The 19,506-nt window shown below is 54.2% G+C and overlaps 1 protein-coding gene across 1 annotated transcript in view; it reads left to right on the top strand.

The window, feature by feature from the left end:
- RGMA (repulsive guidance molecule BMP co-receptor a) overlaps positions 1-19,506 on the top strand; it is a 47,311-nt gene that overhangs the window by 11,044 nt on the left and 16,761 nt on the right. The window contains exon 2 of the mRNA XM_078448974.2: positions 6,751-6,866. Within this exon, the coding sequence (XP_078305100.1) occupies positions 6,751-6,866 (116 nt within the window). The remainder of the gene's footprint in view (positions 1-6,750; positions 6,867-19,506) is intronic.

Raw genomic sequence — 19,506 nt, 5'->3', positions numbered from 1 at the left:
TGCAGCAGAAGCGAAGAAAACAAGATGGGCCAAAGAAGGAGGACACTAAGACATTCTGAGATCTACAGGGAAGGGGTCCCTCCCTGCCAGAGTCTGAGACTCACAAATGCTTGGGAAGAAGAGAAGCAAACAGAGGCCGTCTCCTAAATCGTCATGGAAACAGGTCAAGGAAACTCTATGGCCACCAACCCCCAACCATCTGGACAGAGCGGAGCAGGGGTAATTAAAGATGGCAGCCACGTCCTGGTGGCCAGAATGCGCACTGAGCTTCCACACCGGGCCTGCGCCCAAGGGCATACAACCCTGGTCTCCCTGCCCACAAAGGGAGCCCACCCATCTAGGAAGGGGCCCTTTTCATAGCCACTTTGTGGAACATATACTAAGAAAGTAATATCACCAGGCACGTTTTAAAGTCCCAATGAACTGGACAGAGCACAGCACACTTCCTGAAAAGAGAAGATGAAACCGGAGAAATCTATTAGCATTCTTTGAGGAGGTAGAAACAGGCCCGGAGACGAGGGAGAAACCCAGGGATGAATTATGTTTAGACTTTCAAAATTCCTTCCGACTAAGTTCCACCCCGGGGGTCATTCGCAATAGTTAAGTCGCTCCAGAATGTGCCGGGTGGGGAAGGTGGGGGGAATCACCACAGATTGGAACTGTCCTCAGAGACAGGAAACAAAAGATGGGATAATCAGGTACTTTTCTGGATGAAGAATTATAAACCGTGGGGATCCCCAAGGATCGCTGGTGCTCCCAGACTTAGCTTAAATGTCCATAGATCATCTGAAGGAGCAAATGCTCAGATGCTTCCAGGCCTGTGGATGAATTGAAGGGTCCGGAAACAAATGGCAAAACAAATAGTGGGTAAGCTAGAGGACAAGCTTACGAGTTAGCAAGCAAATGCATATTTAAACTTCGGGCAGGGAGGGGGGGCGGGGCAGGCCTCAGTTGGATATGGGAGAACATATCCAAATCATAGCAAAATGGACTCTGTCCAGTCTGTTGATAGCCCCAAAATGGGATCTTGGGGGTCTTTGCAAAATGTTTGTGGGATAACGATCGTGCAGGACCCAGTGTTCAGAAGGTGCTAAAATGCTTTCAGAAATGGCATTGGGAGCTAAGCCAAAGATAGGATTCTCCCTGGGCTGTACCCAAACCTGGCGGTTTTACGACTTTGCCCTAGAGAAAAATACCGCAGAACTGTAGAAAGGTTAAGTAATCACCCAGGTAGAAGACTTCCTTGAGAAGCTGGGCTGCTTTGTTCTTTAAGAGCTTTAGGGTGGAAAGATGAAACCCCAAAGATGATATGGTCAAAGTCTATAAAACTTTGGAAGTTACTGTGATGAGAAAACCAACTTTAGTTTTTCTGAGTTGCTGCGTTTTACATTATGAGAACCCTGCTGTGGACATTCAGGTAAGGACTCAAGTTTAGGGTTCCTGCCTTAAGCTCCTGCTTTGCCAGGGTACCTTTTGAAATAACCCTTAGAGTTGAGCCTAAAGAAGAGTTAGTGACCTTCACCTCCACCCCCTTATATATAAGTGCCTGCCACCCCACCGTCTGTCTCCTGTTCACGATCTGGGATGAGGGAATGCCCCTGGCCTGGCCCACTGTGCACCCCACCATCCCACTCTTTCTGGGACCTGTATGCAATACATCTCACGACTCTAATTCTTTTTGTACATTATTGAAACTACACCTTCCATCAAAATGACTTTATGGGCTTCACTTGCCCAAAGCGGGGAGCTTGGGTGCTGAGGGAACTCCTGCCTGCCGACCCCATGGGGGTGCTTTTGCCTCCCCGTTCAGCCAATCATAAACTGCATATTCTTTTTTTTTTTTTAGTGTTTTTATTTACTTGGAGAGAGAAAGAGAGCGTGAGTGGGGGAGAGGCAGAGAGAGAGGGAGACACAGAATCCAAAGCAGACTCCAGGCTCTGAGCTATCAGCACAGAGCCTGAAGCAGGGCTTGAACCCATGAACCGTGAGGTCATGACCTGAGCCAAAGCCAGACACTTGACTGTTTAACCGACTGGGCCACCCAGGCGCCCCTTTAATATGCATATTCTTAATGCAACACACCAGCTCCGGCTGCTCAGCACCATTACAGAGAGAGTGAACAAGGTCTAGCTCATCAAACCCCAGACCCACGGGAGCCCTTGAAGTCTGAAATAGGAACTTGAGATTAAGTTTTATTTCGATTAAAGAGGAGTGGGTCCCCCCCCCCTCAGTTGTAGGCAAAACCAACCGAGCTCCTCAAGACTTGGTATAAGCAAAATCTGTTCAAAGGTAGGGGGTGGAGGCAATGGGAGTAGACCCAGGAAGTTCTTCCAGTAAACCAATGAGTTGGGAGCTATTGACGACATATCCCTGGGCTTGTGAGGTTGGTGAAAATATTTCTTGGGACCAGTGCTGGGCCATCAGCTTCCTCCTTGTTACGAGTCTGTGCACACAAGTGAGAGAAACCTAAATCAAACCAGTTTCGGCAAAATGAGGAACTCTCTCGTCTCCCGTAGCCGGACCAGGGAGGAGGAGCTACAGAGAGAGTGGCATGGGGAGCCCTGAAAATCTCCAGCCGTCCCAGAAAAGCTCACCAGATAAAATGCGATTTTAGTAAAAACAGCACGCTAACTCTGCAGACACATCCTCCACCTGCAACACTCATCAACACTGGCCTTCACATCAGATTGCTACCCGCAGACTCATCATGTAGGGATCAGAGACCAGGATGCGGCTCCCCCATAGCAACAGTCTCAGGACAGATTCTGATTGGTCAGCTTGGGTCATGTGCCAGTCACCACTTTATTGAAAGTACTTGTTAGGTTCTCTGCCTTGCCTTGACTTTAAATCCAAGAGGATAAACTGATCGACTCAGCCTGAGTATTAATGTGCACCCAGGGTTGATGAAGCGTGATGCAACTTACAAACCTAGCGAATCCCTACACATGAGTCACCTGGGAGAGCTCATTAAAAATGCTGATGCCCAGGCTGTACTCAGGGATGCAGATTCAGCTGCTCTGGAATGGGTCCTGGGCAGTGGTACTGGTTAGCCCCCACAGTGGTCTCCCAAAAGAATATGTCTCTCCTCTTCTTGAGACCTCAGGTGGGGCTTCCAGCAGCGATAAACATGGACACCCTCTCAGAGCCTGTGCTGGCCATTCTCGAGCTTTCTCAGGCTCCTGTTCTGTCTTTCTGCAGCCTAGTCTCCTCCTACAGCCATCCTCAAGCTTTCCAGCCCCTCAGGCAGGCCACACCTTGGTACATGTTATACTGAATGTTCCTTCCGCCTGGAATCCTTGCCCTGCCCCCCCTCCTTCGCCCACCATCTCCCCCGGCACTCTCCCACACTGGGAGAAACTTCCCTCCCCACCCTGCACCTGGGTCTGGGCTGGAGGCCCCTGGCGCCTGTGTTCCGTGTCTCTGCTGTCAGAGTCTGTGTTATGCTTTATTGAAAGTGATTGTTAAGTTATCTGTCTAGCCTTGACTTTAAGCCCAGTGCGGACTTGCATCACTGGAATTAATGGCACATAGAGCACATCAGGCATGGGCTTGGTGTGTTCCACTCTACAGTTTATTAGCCAATAATTGGGTGAGTACTTAACTGCACTCAGCCTCAGTTTCCCCATCTGCAAAATGAGGATGACACTAGAACGTACCTTCGCTTTAAGTGTCTAGAAATGTAAAGTACTTAGCCAGCCCTGGACATAATGTGACAGCACAGGGACACCTTGGCCATAGTTGCTGTCATTCTTACTAAAAATGAATCCTTCAAGACAACTCACAGGACACACCATCTTTTTGGTAAAGCCTTCCCCGGGCGGTTGGCCGATCACCCCTCACCTTCCTCTATCGTCTGTTTCTACCAGCGATTCAAAGATAGGACCTGTCTTATTTCTTTAGCCCCCAGGGACTGGCATGCAGTAGTCCTGAGTATATATTTATTGACTGATGACTCAGACCCTGGATTTGGGAACACCCTATCCGTACCCAGAGGCAGGGAAAGCTAGAGTCCCTGACACCCCTCACTCCTGGGAGGCATTAGCCTTATTCAGAACCTTGCCTTTCAGAAGCCCCGTGCCCCTCCCCCCCACAGCCCCACTGCCTGGACCATGGGGCTGGGGCGAAGGGTTCAGTGCTGGGGCCTCCACAGCTAGGGCTGGGGAACAGGGAGCAAGAGCCGTGCAAGGGAAAATCTCTAACCCGAAGCCCAGAGAACAACCTAGGGGAGAACCCATAAGTGGTCAGACTCTATAATGGGAACTGTCTGTATGAAGTCAGCTACACTTTGAGTTAAGTCCATTTCTGTGGCGAATGAAGTGCTGAGTTCCTTAACCCAGTGGTTTAGGGATTTCTTATTGCAAAGACCTGGGGAGTTGTCAATAAGCTGGTTGGTTTGGCCAGTACAGACAGATTGTTCCAGGTCAGCAAAACCCCATACTGCTCTACTGGGGGCTGGATTTCTCTTGATAGTCTAAACTATGTAAAAGCCAAATCTCCACTTCGGTGATGTCCAAAATCAGCCTCACACATCTCTCCTCGTGAGGGGGAAAAGAAGTCCTTTGCATCCCTTTCCCAAATTATTTGCTTACGTCATAAGAATTGGATGTCCTCACAAAATGGCGGCCAGTCTTGGAGCAGGAACTGTGGGGAGTTCCCAGTGCCTCTCCCAGACTGTATTCAGTTGCAGCCGCTGGGTGACAATATTATCAGCCTGCCCCTTACAGACAAAGAAATTGAGGTGTAGAGGCTCCAAGTCCTGCTTCCAAAGGTCTACCCTCAGGCCAGGACCGTGTTGGAAAGGCCTGCGTTGAGGTCTTCTGAAGGCTGCACAGCCTATCTGCCACTGGAGATGTTGCCACAGCAGCTGCGATGAATTCACTGCTGGGGATGGCTGACGGATCCCTTCTCTCTCATTAGTGAGAAGCTTTAGAACTAACCGTGAAAGGCACAATCCAGCAAACGGTGTTCATTGATGGACCTCAAAGGTGCCTCTGTGCCGTCTGGCTCCGTGCCTGCCCCCGTGTGCCAATGTTATCCTACCATTCTGTGGACTGAATCCTTAGGTCTGGCCCAAGGACAGGCCCCGCTGGAGAGGAATGCCATCAGAGCCCTGGATCGTGAGGTTGCTGGGCTCTCACTGGGCAAAACTGCAGTAGTTTTGCAAATCAGGGCTTAAAGTGGACCCCAGTTTGGGGGAGCGATGGATGATTAGAGCCTGTTGGGCTGAGAGCTAACTATTTGGGGGAAAAGCCGCGGCACTATAACGTTAAAGGTGAGCAGTACCTTCGTGGCATTTGGAAATGCCAAGGAAAGACAGCTTCCTTTTGCCCCATGACATACCTGGCTGAGAGACCTCAGTCCCCTTTCTTACCTGGTCTGCAGATGCCAGATTCAGAAGCACTTCTGCTTGGCGTGGGACCTCAGGGACTTAGGGCTTTCTTCCCCTTGCCCAAAGCTTGCTCCTCCAGACCTGCCCTCCTGGCAGGCAGCGCCCCAAGCAGCCCTGCAGCCTGTGTGGCCGTCTGCGAGTGAGGACTGCGATAGTGCTTAAGGGAAACATCAGAATTGGATAAAAATTCAGATTTTTTTTTTCCCCCTCAAAGAACCAGATGAGTAGGCTTGGAGGAGAGGTGAGGGGGGGGCCACGGGGGGAATTGATTCGACTCAAAACACTTGCTCTGGCCTATTTGTGTTCCGTCCAAAAGATGTTTCCCAGGGAAGGTTGCCAGTCGCTTAAATATCCCAACCAGAGGCAGAAGAGCCTCAGGTCCTAGGGAACCTTGGGGAGGAGACATATTTCTCCTGGAAAAATAAGCGGCCGAGTTAAGGGAAGTCACCACCCTGATGCCCTCCCAGGAGCGGCCTTGGTGGCCTTGCCCTGGCAACCCCAGGCGGCTGGGCCCTGTGCACCGCGGGGACCGCAGTATCCACACCTCCTCCGGGGTGGCAGCCGTCCTGCCGCCTCCATCAGGCTCGAAGGCCCCCAACTCTGGAGTGCAGCCAGGGCAAGTACTGGCGAGGCAGCGAGGTGCTAGAAGGGGATGCCGGAGGCCCTGAGCCCAGGCCGGGTGGGTGGCCCGGCGGGATCTGGGAGGGAGCCGCGAGGTGCGTTAGTGGCTGAGACCCAGCGGGCCATCCCGGACACCCTCGGGTTTTTCGGCCCCCTGCATGGGGGACCCATCTGAGTAGAACAATGAACCAGGGGGTGTCCGTGGCGGCTTCTGGACGCGGTCTGGTTGGAAACGGGGTCCTGGGGTTTGGCTGCAAGCGCAGTGTCTACCCGAGTTGGATATTTACAGGTTGGATGGGGGAGGGGGGCTCTCGGCAGGCGGTCCGGAGGCTGGGCCTCTTCGGCCTGGGCTGCCGCTGGGGTCGGGGAGCCGGGGCGCGCCCTGCGCCCCCGGGCCCGGGTTCCCGAGCTCCCCGCGACCAGCGTCGGAGCCCCGCCGCCTCGGTCCCCGCCCAGCCTGCCCCCCACCCCACCCCACCCCTCACGCGCCGCGCTGAAACCCGAGCTCGAGGGGGCGGGCCGCGCGGCGGCTGGGGCGGCGGGGCCGCGCCGACATTGGAGGGGACCCGGGGGAAGGGAGGGCGAGGGAGGGGCGCGCGGGGAGGGGGGGGCGCGCCGGGCGCCCGCGGCCGAGGGGGACCGAGCCTCCCGGCTCGCTGCTCCCGCCGGCGGAACGAGGCTGCCCTTTCTCCGCAGCGTGATTGATTTTCCTCTTCTTTTCTTCTAAACTCTTCTTCCAGGGAGAGGCTAGTGGTAACAGGCCGAGCTGGATGGATGGGTATGGGGAGAGGGGCAGGACGTTCAGCCCTGGGATTCTGGCCGACCCTCGCCTTCCTTCTCTGCAGCTTCCCCGCAGGTAAGGCACTGTCCCCGGCGCGAGGATGGCCGGCCGGGCCCGCTCCCCGGGCCTCGTCGCTGCGCTCGGCCCCGCGTCCGGGAGCCAGTGGAACTGAAATCCGCCGGCGCCCCCTGGACCCCCGCCTCCCGTCTCCACTGGTCTTTGTTTCCCCCGCGCCCCGCCGAGGGCGCGATGCACCCCCGAGGGGACCGAGGAGGTGGCAGGCCCCCGCCCCGGCTGCAGTGAGAGGGAGCCGGGAGGTCGCAGAGGCCGGGGGCGTCTCCTCCTTGCGGGAGAGGGGGTGCCGGGGACGCGCCCCTTAGGGGCCCCGAAGGAGGGGTGGGGTGGGCTGGGGAGCACCGACTCGCAGCAGGGGGCACTTTCTCCCGCTGCTCGCCCACCAGTGTGCAGACCTGCCGTGTGCCCAGGGGTGGAGCCGGGGCCGCCCCGGAGGTCCCAGGCGAGTCCCCGGCCGCCCCCTCCTCCGGGACGCCGTCCCGCCCCCACGCGCCGGCCCACGCGGGGATGCCCACGGCCTGGGCTCCCGCGAGCCCGGGTTCCTGTTTGATAACATTCCGCGTCGCCCCCTGTTTGTTTTTATTGTGTCAGAAAGGGAGAGAATTTCAGAATTAAAGCTGAAAAAGCCATCTGTTTCCAATGAATCCCCCATAGTTTTTCACAATGTTTTTGGCAGATCGCTGCTTTCAAATTCCTCCGAGCCCGGACCTCTTGTTTTTGTTGGGGGAAGGGAGACCAACTCCACAGAGAAGCATTTGTTCCTTCCCAAACGCTCCAGTTTCTTTACTTTTTTTCCCTCCCCCCCTTTCGGGGGGAGGGGGAAGGCACGAAACTTAAATCCCCGGTCTGTTTTCTTTATAATGTTTCATAAAACTTTATTTCATTTTGGCCATATGCTACTCACAGCCTGGAAACGCCAGTTAAACCCTTTATACCCACTTTTCTCTTGCTAAAAATACAAATAAACCCAGTGTCACGGGCCAAATGGCCCCCTTTGCAAGGCGGGATCTGCCGGCCGCGTCCATCGTGTTGCGGGGCGCAGAGGTGTCTTTTCGGCCCCGACGCGGATCCGCAGCCCCGCGCACCACCGAGCTCTTTGCAAGAAGGGATTTCAGTTAGCCTGGGATTGGGTTGTTTTGTTTTGCTTCCCAGCCAACTGGGTTTCAGGAACTGGCGGAACTGGGCAGTCCGGGCTCGGCCTGGCTGCAAGTTGGGGCTGCGGGCGCGCGGGCGGGCGGGCGGACCGTGCTGGCAGCGGTAAGGGCCAAAGGATCAGTTTACCTTCTCGCCCCAGCCCCGCTTCGGGGCCTCCCGCGCCAACCCAATCCAGCGCGCCCAGCTCACTCAGCAGCTGCCCGCGCCCCAAGGGCGTCCCGGACAGCCTCAACCTGCTCCCAGCTGTGGATTCCACCGGGGAGGCCCCGGCTGAGGACAAGATGGGGGGTGTCAGTTGCCCCAAAGGGCCCCCGCCCCGGTATATTAACACCTCTGTAGTGAGTCCAGCAGCCAGGTGGCCTACTCCTTCTTCACACACACACACCTTTTAAAAGGCAGTTTCCCCATGCACAGAAAGGTTTTGCTGAAAGGCTGATTTGGTTCCCTTACCAAAACTGAAAAAATAAATAAATAAATAAATAAATAAATAAATAAATAAATAGGACCGTCATCTTTAAAAAGAAGTCCACCTTCTGGAGAAGCAGGACTTTGCAATGCGTGTGCATCTCGGTTTGGTCCAGATAAAGATCCAGCCCGTTGGAAGTTTTATCAGATGGGTTGATAAATAGCTTTTGTCCCTTGGCTGCCTTGGGGGATGTGATCTCAGCTCCCAGCTGAAATTGAGAAGGGGGGCTTAGAGGCCCTTAAAACAACACCTTCCCGCTCTTAAAGGGGCAGCACTTGTTAACTTCTTGAATTGGGGAGAGGAAAGGGAGGGCTGGTGGGAGGTACTCAGGAGTCCGGCGGCTGCCAGCACCCCAGTGGTGGTGTTTTTGTTGCTGCTTTCACATCTCCAGCTCAAAACCTTTATTTTAAAGCATCCACCCCCCCGCCGCCCCCAGTCAGAGCAAAGCTGGTGGGTTACAGAATTCAGAATGCGAATTCCATCACTTTTGTTTCCTAGAAGCCCATTTCTTTTTTGGCTTCAAGGCTGGTAACTAAAACCTGGCAGATAGAACAGATAGCTGTTGCCCTGTCATGCCAGCTGGCTCCCGTTTCTTCTCATTTGAGGACTTGACAGCTGCCTTTAGTCAAAATTGCCCACCTTACTGAAAACAGCTTCCAGGCCTCCCCAAACCAAATGCACCGGGGGCTCCAAAAACTCGTATGATCAAGAAACCTGGGTCAGAAGACCGTTTCCTAAGTAAGAGATCAAATGGGTCATTTTCACAACGAAGAGATGGACTGTCCTAGTCTTTGACCCAAGGACAGAGGGACTGCTTTGGAAGAAAGTCAGAGACACTGCAGGTGTGGCAGAGGTCAGGGCAGGGAGGGCCTGGTGGGTGCTGGGGAAAACACGAAGCCTTGGCCAGTGCAGGTACAGAGACCCCCAGGGGCCCTGCGTGCTGCCCACTGAAGGCAGGTGGAATCCAGCTCGAGCAGCCACATGAAAGCATAGGCTTGTTCAGGGCTGGTGAACTTGAATGACTGCCAGGAGTAAACCCATAGGAGTGCAACTCAAATTGGACGTAGTTATGTGGAGAAAGATGCCTTCACCTCCGTGGACTGAGAGGGTTTGTGTCTTTTGAGAGTGTTCACGTGGACTTACCCAGTGGGTATGACATACCTGCTGTGTTCCAGACTCAGTGACGGCAGTCGGGGTCCTCCTCCATGCAGGGCCGGCAGAACCCCCAACTCCTAAAGGGTGAGGGGTCTGCAGTGTCCCTAGGGTGCTAAGGGCGTGCGCTTGGACGATGCCGTGCCCACAGTGGATGGACCGGTGGCCTCGTCTAGCTGGGGCAAGGAGTGGGGTGGGAAGGAGGAGGCCCAAAAAAAGGCTTCTCAGGAGGAATCTTCCACAAATAACAGCTTGTTCAAGACCCAATTAATAGATCCTTCTTAGACTTTGAAAGCTTTGTGACTTAATACAACAGATTTTTTTTTAATTTTTGAATGTTAATTTTTGAGAGAGAGAGCACACACAAGCAGGGGAGGGGCAGAAAGAGAGGGAGACATAGAATCCAAAGCAGGCTCCAGAGCGGTCAGCACAGAGCCTAACGCAGGGCTCGAACCCAGGAACACTAGATCATGACCTGAGCCACAGTCGGACGCTTAACCCTCTGAGCCACCCAGGCGCCCCTCAGATTTCCAAGAGAAACCCATCAAAGACCTATGTTGTAGATACGCTGGCATGCTTCCCGTTAATTTCATGTGGCTGCTGTACTCCCAGCACAGTGGTTCCTAAAGTGTGGTTCCTGCCCCAGCAGCATCAGCCTCCCCTGGGAGGCTCCTCCTCCCCAGACTCACTGAAGCCATGCTCCGGGGGTGGGACCCTGGTTCTGTACTTCACCAGGCCCGCTAGGGGGTTCTGATGCACACTCAGGTGTGAGGGCTGCTGTTGCTAAGAATTATTGCCCCGCGGCCTTTCTCTTTCCCTCGTTGCTTTCCCTTTACTTCTCAATTGCACCTGTCCCAGAAATGTTAATCCTCAGGGGAGAAACTCCAGCTTGGGGAGACCAAGTCTCTCTGCTATGTCCAAGTGCATCTCTGTCATTATGGAGATGAGAATAGTTCCGCCAGAGCTGCTGTTCAGAAATGTGCAAGCAAGCCAATTTGCGTACCACATTTTTGTCTTCCCAGTGGGACTTCGTGTCCCAAAGGCAGAGAATAAAGTGATGTCTGGTTGCAAGAGCCAGATGACAGCTGAGCCAGCTAGCAGCTAAGGGGTCTGCAGGGAAGAGCGTTGGCTTCCAGGCAGAGTGAGACGGAGAGTCCTATGGACCATTTGCCCCCTCACCCCTGAGGTGAGGAGGTGGTCTTATGGTTGAAGATGGGAAGCCTGCCTGCAGGGTTCCAGTCATTGCTAGCGATCGCCCCCATCTCAGAGGACAGGTGGGGACAGGCTCAGATAAGGATGCTCCGGGAGGTGGGGAAGACGGGGCCTCAGGACCCTGTGGAGGTAAGAGGATGGGGTGGGACCATTTTATGTGTTGGGGGCGACGTGTGGTTCCTGTGCCAAACCCTCTCTTGAGTGAAATGTGCAAGGCCCTGGACAGAACTGGGCTGAGAACCCCAGCTTTGTGCTCTGGTTGAGTGGTAGCTACCGTGCTGTTTTCCCGCTTGGCTGAATTCAACATGCCTAAAACTGCAGGTGCTGTTTCTTCTAGGGCGACCAGCTCATCTAGTATCTCCCCTGGACTCTTAGAGGTTTAAAGCTGAAAGTCCCGAGTCCTTAGCCACCCTCTCAGTCCTAGGCACACCAAGATGGTTGGTCACCCTCCACTCCTCTCCCACCTGCCCCCCGAGACTAGTGCCTGGTTTGAGTCCGTTAAGGAGCCCGCTGCCCAGAACGGTGAAGCCCTGAATGTCTGGTGGGCCTCTCCATTCAGTGCAGTTGCTTGGGGCTGGGCCTCCTTCCTCCACCTTTTCCTGCCTGTTCCCGTTGTCACCTTGCTACAAACAGCTGACCAGCCCTAGGACCTTCCTCTGGGCACCCCCCCCCCCCCAAACCCTCCTTTTAGAACAAAAGTCCTGCTCAGGAACTCATCCCTCCTCGTAGCCCTCTAAAGCATCCAAAAGGGAGGACCCTCTGATTTCTGGCCCCACACTTTTCCCGGGCCTCATTTGCATGGCTTCTGGAACATCCCGAGGCTCCAGGTCACCCCTGCCTGCCCCCCTACTCCACCACCACCCACCCGCCTTCCCAGGCCTTCCTTGCCCAATGCCGCTCCCCACCTAATCGAGGCCCAAGTTCAGTGCTGTCTGTTGGGGTCCAGTGCCATCCCTCCAATGACCTAGACACCTGTCCCCTTGGCTGCAGACACCTGTGCTTCCTCCCAGTTTCGCTGCTTTGCAGGTCTTGGGGTTTTGCTCTCTTCCAAATCACCAGTTCTGTCTATAAGGGTAGAAGAACCGCATTTTCTGTTCCTTTATCCCCTTCTCCTTTCTGGACACACTGAACACACCCAGCAGCATCCTGGGAATTGGAGGGCCCTTGGGTCTTTTTGCATTTCTGTTATGTGTGTTTTCTCAAGAGACACAGGCTTTTTTTCCCCCAGATTCCCCAACCTTTTTTCTAAAATAATTTTTTCAGGGTTATAAAAGCAATACTCGTTTTCAAAGCTAAAAACCATAAAGGGCAAATAAGTACGTGAGAATAACCCAAACGCCGACCTCCCACAGACAACCTATCACATCACTACTTAAGATTATGAACATCCTTTGAGACGTAATACCTTCTACTGTTCTCTCCAAAGTATGATCGTTTGAAGGAGGACAATCATTTTTAAAGCTCTCCTCGTTTATTGAGCGGCCACAGTATCCTGGGCACTCCGCCAAACGCTTTGAGTACAACACCTCGCGAGATCACCACACCTTCCTCACGGAAGAGAAAGTACCGAAGAGGAAACAGAGGGTCACAGAGGTTGCCTGACATTACACAGCTAGCCGGTGACCAAGCCGGGAGTAGAACACAGACCCCCGACCCTTTTCCGTATCCCATATTGTGAATAAACATACTCCTTAGATTTGCTTCGGAGCATATTCGAGTTTGTGCTGTGCAGCATATAAGGCTTCAAGGTGGCGGAGGGAAATAAGACCCCAAATTTGGAGGTATTAGATAGCAGAGTGAAAAGCTGACCACGGATTCTGTGGACCTAGCGGGTTTTGGGGGTGTTTTGTTTTTTTTTTTTTTTTTTTGCCTCCTCCCAAAGGCCCTCTCTGCTGCCTGTCTGTCCTGGCTTAACATTTCAAAGAAGATGCCACCCAGCCATAGGTCAGGCAAAGAAGTTGGCAAGGGCTGTCATTGTGCAAATTTTCCCAAGTCAGATTTATGTCTTTTGGGTTTTGCTTATTTATTCATTTCATGCACCATTTCACCCGAGCAGTCGAAATACCGAGACGCCTATTAAAGTGATCCGTCTGCACCCAGGTCCCCGCAGAAAGGAGCCCATTATTGGTCCGCATGCTAAGGAATGTCCCATGAACACAGGCTCACACACGTGTGCGCCAGCCGGGCGTGTGCCCAGCTGGCATGCATTTGCCCTCCCACTGCATGAGGAAGGTGGAGGAGGGAGGCCCGCCTGCGGATGGCGGTGAGGGAGAAAAAGCCACTTCAAATGAATCTAGATGTGGAGCGGCCAAGCAGATGAGCCGAGGGTTGCTGGAGGCAGAGCCAGGATGGAAAATTATCATTTCTAGAGCCAGCCCTGGACTCGGGAAAAGGGGTTATGCCTCCAAGCGGGAAGAACACACTGCTCACCTGAAAGCTTCATTGATATCTGGAAAGTGATGTCTTTGCCCGTAACCACTCTGCTTGTGGAACCTGGAGTAGCTTCGTTCTGTGCCCTAAGACAAGATGGTATTGGCCTGGAATCTTGCGCCCGGCTCAGCCCTTGGTCATCATGGGTCCCTCTTTTAAGTTTTTGTTGTCATTGTTGTTTATTTTGAGAGAGAAAGAAGGAGACAGACGATCCCAAGCAGGCTCCACGATGCCAGTGCCAAGCCCCAAGTGGGGCTCGAACCCAGGAACCATGAGATACCCACAAACCTGAGCCGTAATCAAGAGTCAGACACTTAACCAACTGAGCCACCCAGGCGCCCCCATCAGGGCCCCCTTTTACCCAGAAGCCCTCAGCCACCTGATTTGACAGGCCTGCTTGTGGCCTTGGTGAACACAGGTGCTTCTGAATGTCCTGTCTGCCATTGATCTGGTTCCATGTGGCCCCAGTGGGAGTCGGGGGAGGGTGCCCAGTTTGGAAAGCTGCAGTGTGCCCTTTTCCTTGGCACTCGGTGTGGTTTCTTGTAGCAACTTGGCGTGTGTGATGGCTGGGGCAGAGCAGCCCTGGCAGAGTGTGACAAGTGTGACAAGGGGCAGTGCCTCCTGCCTCAGCTCAGTAGGTGGCATTCGGCCACCTCTTCCCACACTGGACAGTGAGTTAACCCCCAGCTCCCTGGCCTCCCCACCTCCCCTTCCTAGAGCAGTCGAGACTCTGAGAACCTCCCTCTTGCCTGCTTCTTTATCCTGTAGGCCAGTTCCCGGACAACGGGGTTTCCGGAAAAGTCCCAGCACCTTTGAGGGACTCACAGGCTAGGCCGGTTCCCCCCAGACCACCTTGGGCTGCATAGGGAGGAATGCTTTTTAGGAAGGATGATCACTTCTGACTTCGTGCAGGTTAAGTAAGGTGAATTCTGCTGTAGCTGACAAAATCTTCAGTCTGTCACCTGGCTGTGTTCCTGTAGGAATCTGATGTCAAATACCTGGCACCAGGAGCGGTTCCTGCGGGAGTGACATGAACAGGCAGCTTTAGACGTCTCTCTCTTTAAAAAAACAAAGTAAAACACTTATTTATATTTGGGAGAGCGCCTGTGGGGGAGGGGCAGAGAGAGGGAGACAGAGGAACCAAAGCTGATGTAGGACTCAGACTCACAAACTGCAAGATCATGCCCTGAGCGGAAGTCGGACACTCGATTGACCCACCGAGCCACCCAGCTGCCCAGCTTTAGGCATCTCTTAACTCAGGAAGACTCCAGAATACCGCCCAGGCCAGAGTTTGCCACATGTTGGCACTAGATCTGATCGCGTCCCCCTCCTTGATTCCCCCAAGTGGGTGGGGAGTGGCCAACTGTCCCCATGCTGAGTGCAGGCAGGCTGGCGCTCCTGGTTTGGTGCTGCCCTCCCCTCCTCCTTCAGGACCCCCTGTCACAGCTTGATGACAAGAGAGGGGAACCCCAGGGCCTCTGCTGTCCAGGATGGATGTGAGACAGGCCGTGGGGACAGGAACAGGAGGTCTCGGGCTTCAGTGCTGACCTTGGCACAGAGGTTGATCAGTGACTGCTCATTCTGCTTCTGCTTCTGCTCATTCTGTGCTCTGCCTGCTTCTACCCGGACTAAAGCCACCACCTCCTAAAATAGGACTGTGATCATGCCATGCACTTCCTGGAAATTATCGCGGGGCTCCCTACCATCAACTGCATCTAGTCTGAAATCCTTAGGCTGGTAGGTCAGGGTCCAGTCAGGACAACAAAACCGCATGGGGTATTTCCACGGAGGGACCTTAATGTAGGGGATTGTTGGGCGTTTGTGGGAGCACCGGAAAGGCCACCGGGGACCACGGAGGAACACACACATTGTAGGAAGCGGCTTCGCTTGGGAGGCAAAAGGAAGAGAGAAGCTGGGGGCCAGGTCTCTAGAGGAGGGTACTTTGAAAGCACAGTGATGGAAACAGCCGGGGACAGCGCCCCCTTGTGGTGGAGTCTAACAGAGCTGGGGGACGAGGGGAAAGGGGTTTGAAGTCCCTCCGGTCCCCCCCACCTCCCCACAGCGGAGGAAAGCACTTTGGAGCTGAGCGACGTTGGCTACCAGCATGCAAGCAGCGTGTCCCCTCCAGCCAACCTCAGCTGTTTCGGAGGCCCCTGTGCTTCCGCATCTCTGTCTTGCCTCAGCTGGCAAATCCCACTGGCCCTCCGAGACCTGGCTGAACTGCCCCTGGTCCCCTCTCGTGCCTCCACCCTTACATCTTCCTTGTGACTCAGTATTCGGATGCAACGTGTTGGCTTCGCATTCCAGAAGTTTGATAGCTGTCTCCACCTGAGCAGAGAAACCACCTGAGGCTTGTTGCAGGAACAGCGTGAAGCCCAGGGTAGGGTCTAGAACTTCCAGCAAGTAAATGACTCCAGGCAGGCAGGTGCCATGCCAGCCACAGAGTGGAACAGAACCAACTTGACCGTGGGGCGTGTGTTCAAAACGAGTCTTACCCCTTTAAGAGGAGGCAGGTTTCCCCCTTTCCCGGCTCACCCCGCTCCTCCTCCTGCACAGCAACTGAAACCTGATCTAATCCCTTTGCACGCGGGTAATTTATTGGTCTATTGGGCTTTTCTTGGTGGCAAATTGCATTGTCTTTATTCCTGGGTTCGGGCCGCGGAGCGGCTCGCCGCATTCCTGAGACTCGCTTCTCAGGGCGATCCTTCACACCCCCTCGGTGCACAGTGAAATAAGTTTTATTGGGCTTCTTTGTTATGCAAACAGGGCGGTAATAATCAGGCTATTCTTCTGAAAGATTGGGCTTGATTAACAGTTCAAAGGAGGTCTCTGAAAGCACCTAATGCCGCACTGGTGCATAAATATTTCCCTCCCGCCCGGGTAAGTGCAGCTGATACTCCGAGCTCCCAGCCCCCGTCTGTTTCTGAGAGGCACTGGGCCGCTAGTTAAAGGAAAGGAATTCAGTCGCGCAGGCTGTGAGGCTGTGAGGCTGTGATTTCTCTCGCTGGCACGTCTCCGTGCACAAAGGAGGAGGTCCGGAGCCGACCTCCCCAACAAGTGAAATGTTACATATGTGGGGTGTCGGGGCACGTGGAAGCCGCCAGCCTCCCCCGCAGACCTAGCAGAGCACTGGGTTGGGGGCTTTAAAAAGGCATCCAGTCGAGCGCCTGGGTGGCTCAGTCAGTTAAGCATCTGACTTCGACACACGTCATGATCTCAGGGTTTGTAGGCTCGAGCCCCGCATGGAGCTCCGTGCTGACAGCTCGGGGCCTGGAGCCTGCTTCAGATTCTGTGTCTCCTGTGTCTGCCTGTCCCCTGCTCACTCACTCACTGTCCATCTCTTTCAAAAGGGAGTAAACTTAAAAAATAAATAAATAAAAAGGCATAAAATCTCCCAAGATGTTTTGAGAGTAGGGTGTGGAAAATGAGGGACCCCTACTCGCGGGGTCTGCGGGCAGGAGGGGGACACCTCAGCTGGGCCCTCCATGGATGACACAGACTGTTCAGTGAGGCCCACAGCAGCCAGGGGACACCCAGGGGAGCTGAGGGGCCATCTGCAAAATTTGCAGGGTGGTTAACATTTGAGGCTTTTCTGTGTGGCTCTAGAGGAGAGCTGAGGCCCCTCGGCCATCCCTGGAGGCAGATGCGGGTCCACAGCTGGAGCTGTCTAGCACAGGAGGGGCCAGCCCTGCCCTGGCAGATCTCTGGTGGTGGCGGAGGCCGGATGCCCACCGGGGAGGGATGTTACAGGGAGGGAGTTTCCATGCTTCTGCCGTGGAGGCTGCCTGGAGGTGGAAACCAGTGACCAGTGACACTTGGTAGCCTCAGGCCCCGGGCTCTAAAACTCCGTGGGGCACCTTGAGAAGCCAACATAGTTTGGTCACCAAGTGTTGAGTAGATAAAGTGATCTTGATTAAGTAGGTTGCACAAAGAGGCAAGGGATTCCAGCCCCAACTGCAGTTGGAAGCAGATGGGTCTGATGCTTGCCCGGGTGGCCGTCTGAGACCCAAGGGGCCACCCACCCTCTAGGCTTTGCCTACACCCCACCCTTAAAGCCAACACGCCCACCTCAGGGGCACTGGAGGGAGTTCAGGGGCTTCCTGTCATGAGTCCCAGCCAGCCACTGTCTTCGCCTCTGCATTCCCCTCGGTTCGTCCCCCACTAGCTCATCCTGAAGTTCTCAGTCTCCCGAGGCCTGGGTCAAACCCAGACAACGCAGATTGTGCTTCTAAGGAGCATAAAGTTCTTCTGTGCGGCACCTTTGCATTTCCCTGGGTGTCTGAGGTGGAGCCCCAGGTCCCAGAGGAGCCTTGCCCGAGGACTAGAGTGGCTAAGATAGAAATGAAATTCAGGAGAAATTCTTACTTCCCATCAGGTTCTTCCTCCCCTGGCTCTGTGCATATTGGCTGTCTTGGGTCCACCCAGGGGTAGCCAAAAGGACCAGAAGGGTCCGCTCTGCCACCTGCAGGAACCAGGCAGGGAGGGGACAGCCGAGGCCTTCTCGTCACCCCAAAAGTGGCAAGGGGTGGCTCTCCCTGCAGAGCTGGCCTCCCCTTCTGCCTGTGTGAGTTGCAAACACACTTTCCTCTCCTTGCTTCCTTCCTTGGATGTTCAGAGCAGAAACAAGTCCAAGGTTTCCTGCCTGGAACGAAGTCTCCTGCTTTTTTCTTTTCTTTTTTTTTAAGATACGGTACATAAAAATCAGTCCCTCTGTGGTTTCTTTGGCAGGTGACACTGTGGCTACAAGCTTTTCCTTTTGATGCTGGGCCAGATTACATCCAGGTCTCTGACCTGGGGTGGCCTTCAGCCCGTGATTTAGTGGAGTGGATACGGGGCGGCAGGATGACTCCAGCGAGGGGTCAAGGGCCCCTCAGCTTGCCACCCGTGGGGACCGTCCAGCTCTGGCATGCCTAAAGCCCTTCTGTGACCCCCAGGAAATGACAGCTCATGCATGACCACTTGAGGCAGACAGGCCCAGGAGAGCTGGGTTACTGCCTGGAGATAAGGCAGAGGGGCACGGGAGCCCCCGACCTTGGTCCCGGGCAGTCACTGACCCCTCAACCCTGAGCTATAGCTCCTCCATCTATGGTGGGAGGTACTTGGACTTGCCCTTAAACTATCAGGAAGGTGTGAAAGGCTGGCTCAGAGTCCCCCAAGGGTTTGGGGCAGCCAAGGAAACCCAGCAATTGGCAGGGGGATCATTTTGCATTAGGACTTGCTCCTGGTATCTCCATGCAGGCCTTTCTGCAGGGAAGGGTTGCCATCCACTTGGAGGGTGGTCACTGCCCTGGGAACAGACAGGTAGCGATGACTGTGTGTCAGGAACTGGGCGTGGTCAAAGAAAACACATCTTGCTTTTGGGGATTTCAGGACCTGGATCATTCTTGGCTGGTGTCCCAAGAAAGGTATGGCAAACGCACTTTGAAAAGCATAGAAGGAGGGGCGCCTGGGTGGTTCGGTCGTTTAAGCATCCAACTTTGGCTCAGGTCATGATCTCACAGTTTGTAGGTTCAAGCCCCGCATCCAGCTTTGTGCTGACAGCTCAGAGCCTGGAGCCTGCTTCAGATTCTGTGTCTCCCTCTCTCTCTGCCCCTTGCCTATTCACATACTCTCTCTCTCTCTCTCTCTCTCTCTCTCTCTCTCTCTCTCTCAGGTAAATAAACATTAAAAACAAATTTTAAGGGGCGCCTGGGTGGCGCAGTCGGTTAAGCGTCCGACTTCAGCCAGGTCACGATCTCGCGGTCCGTGAGTTCGAGCCCCGCGTCGGGCTCTGGGCTGATGGCTCAGAGCCTGGAGCCTGTTTCCGATTCTGTGTCTCCCTCTCTCTGCCCCTCCCCCGTTCATGCTCTGTCTGTCTCTCTCTGTCCCAAAAATAAATAAAAAACGTTGAAAAAAAATTAAAAAAAAAAAAACAAATTTTAAGAAAGAAAGAAAGGCATAGAAAGAGCCCCAAAGCCTGTGGCGGTGTGAGCCACATGTATGTGCATCTATCAAATGAGGATAAAATTCCTGCCCGTTGATTCAGAATAGCAGTGAGGGCCTGGCCTTCAAGCAATTTGTAGTCTGCACAGGTTCAGGAAGTCCGGGCGTTATTACCATTATTTCTTTCTTGGAGGTGAGGCTCTGCCTGTGTGTCCACCCCTAGCTCTACCCACGGGTGCACCGCCCCTGCGCGCTCAACCCCCGGAAGGGCAGAACCTCCTCTTTATTGTCTTTGTGGCCTCA

The sequence above is a fragment of the Panthera onca genome, chromosome B3, assembly GCF_046562875.1.
Source record: "Panthera onca isolate mPanOnc1 chromosome B3, mPanOnc1 haplotype 2, whole genome shotgun sequence".
Lineage (NCBI taxonomy): Eukaryota > Metazoa > Chordata > Mammalia > Carnivora > Felidae > Panthera > Panthera onca.
The sequence above is the reverse complement of the archived record's forward strand: the minus strand, read 5'-3'. Positions and strand labels throughout refer to the sequence as shown.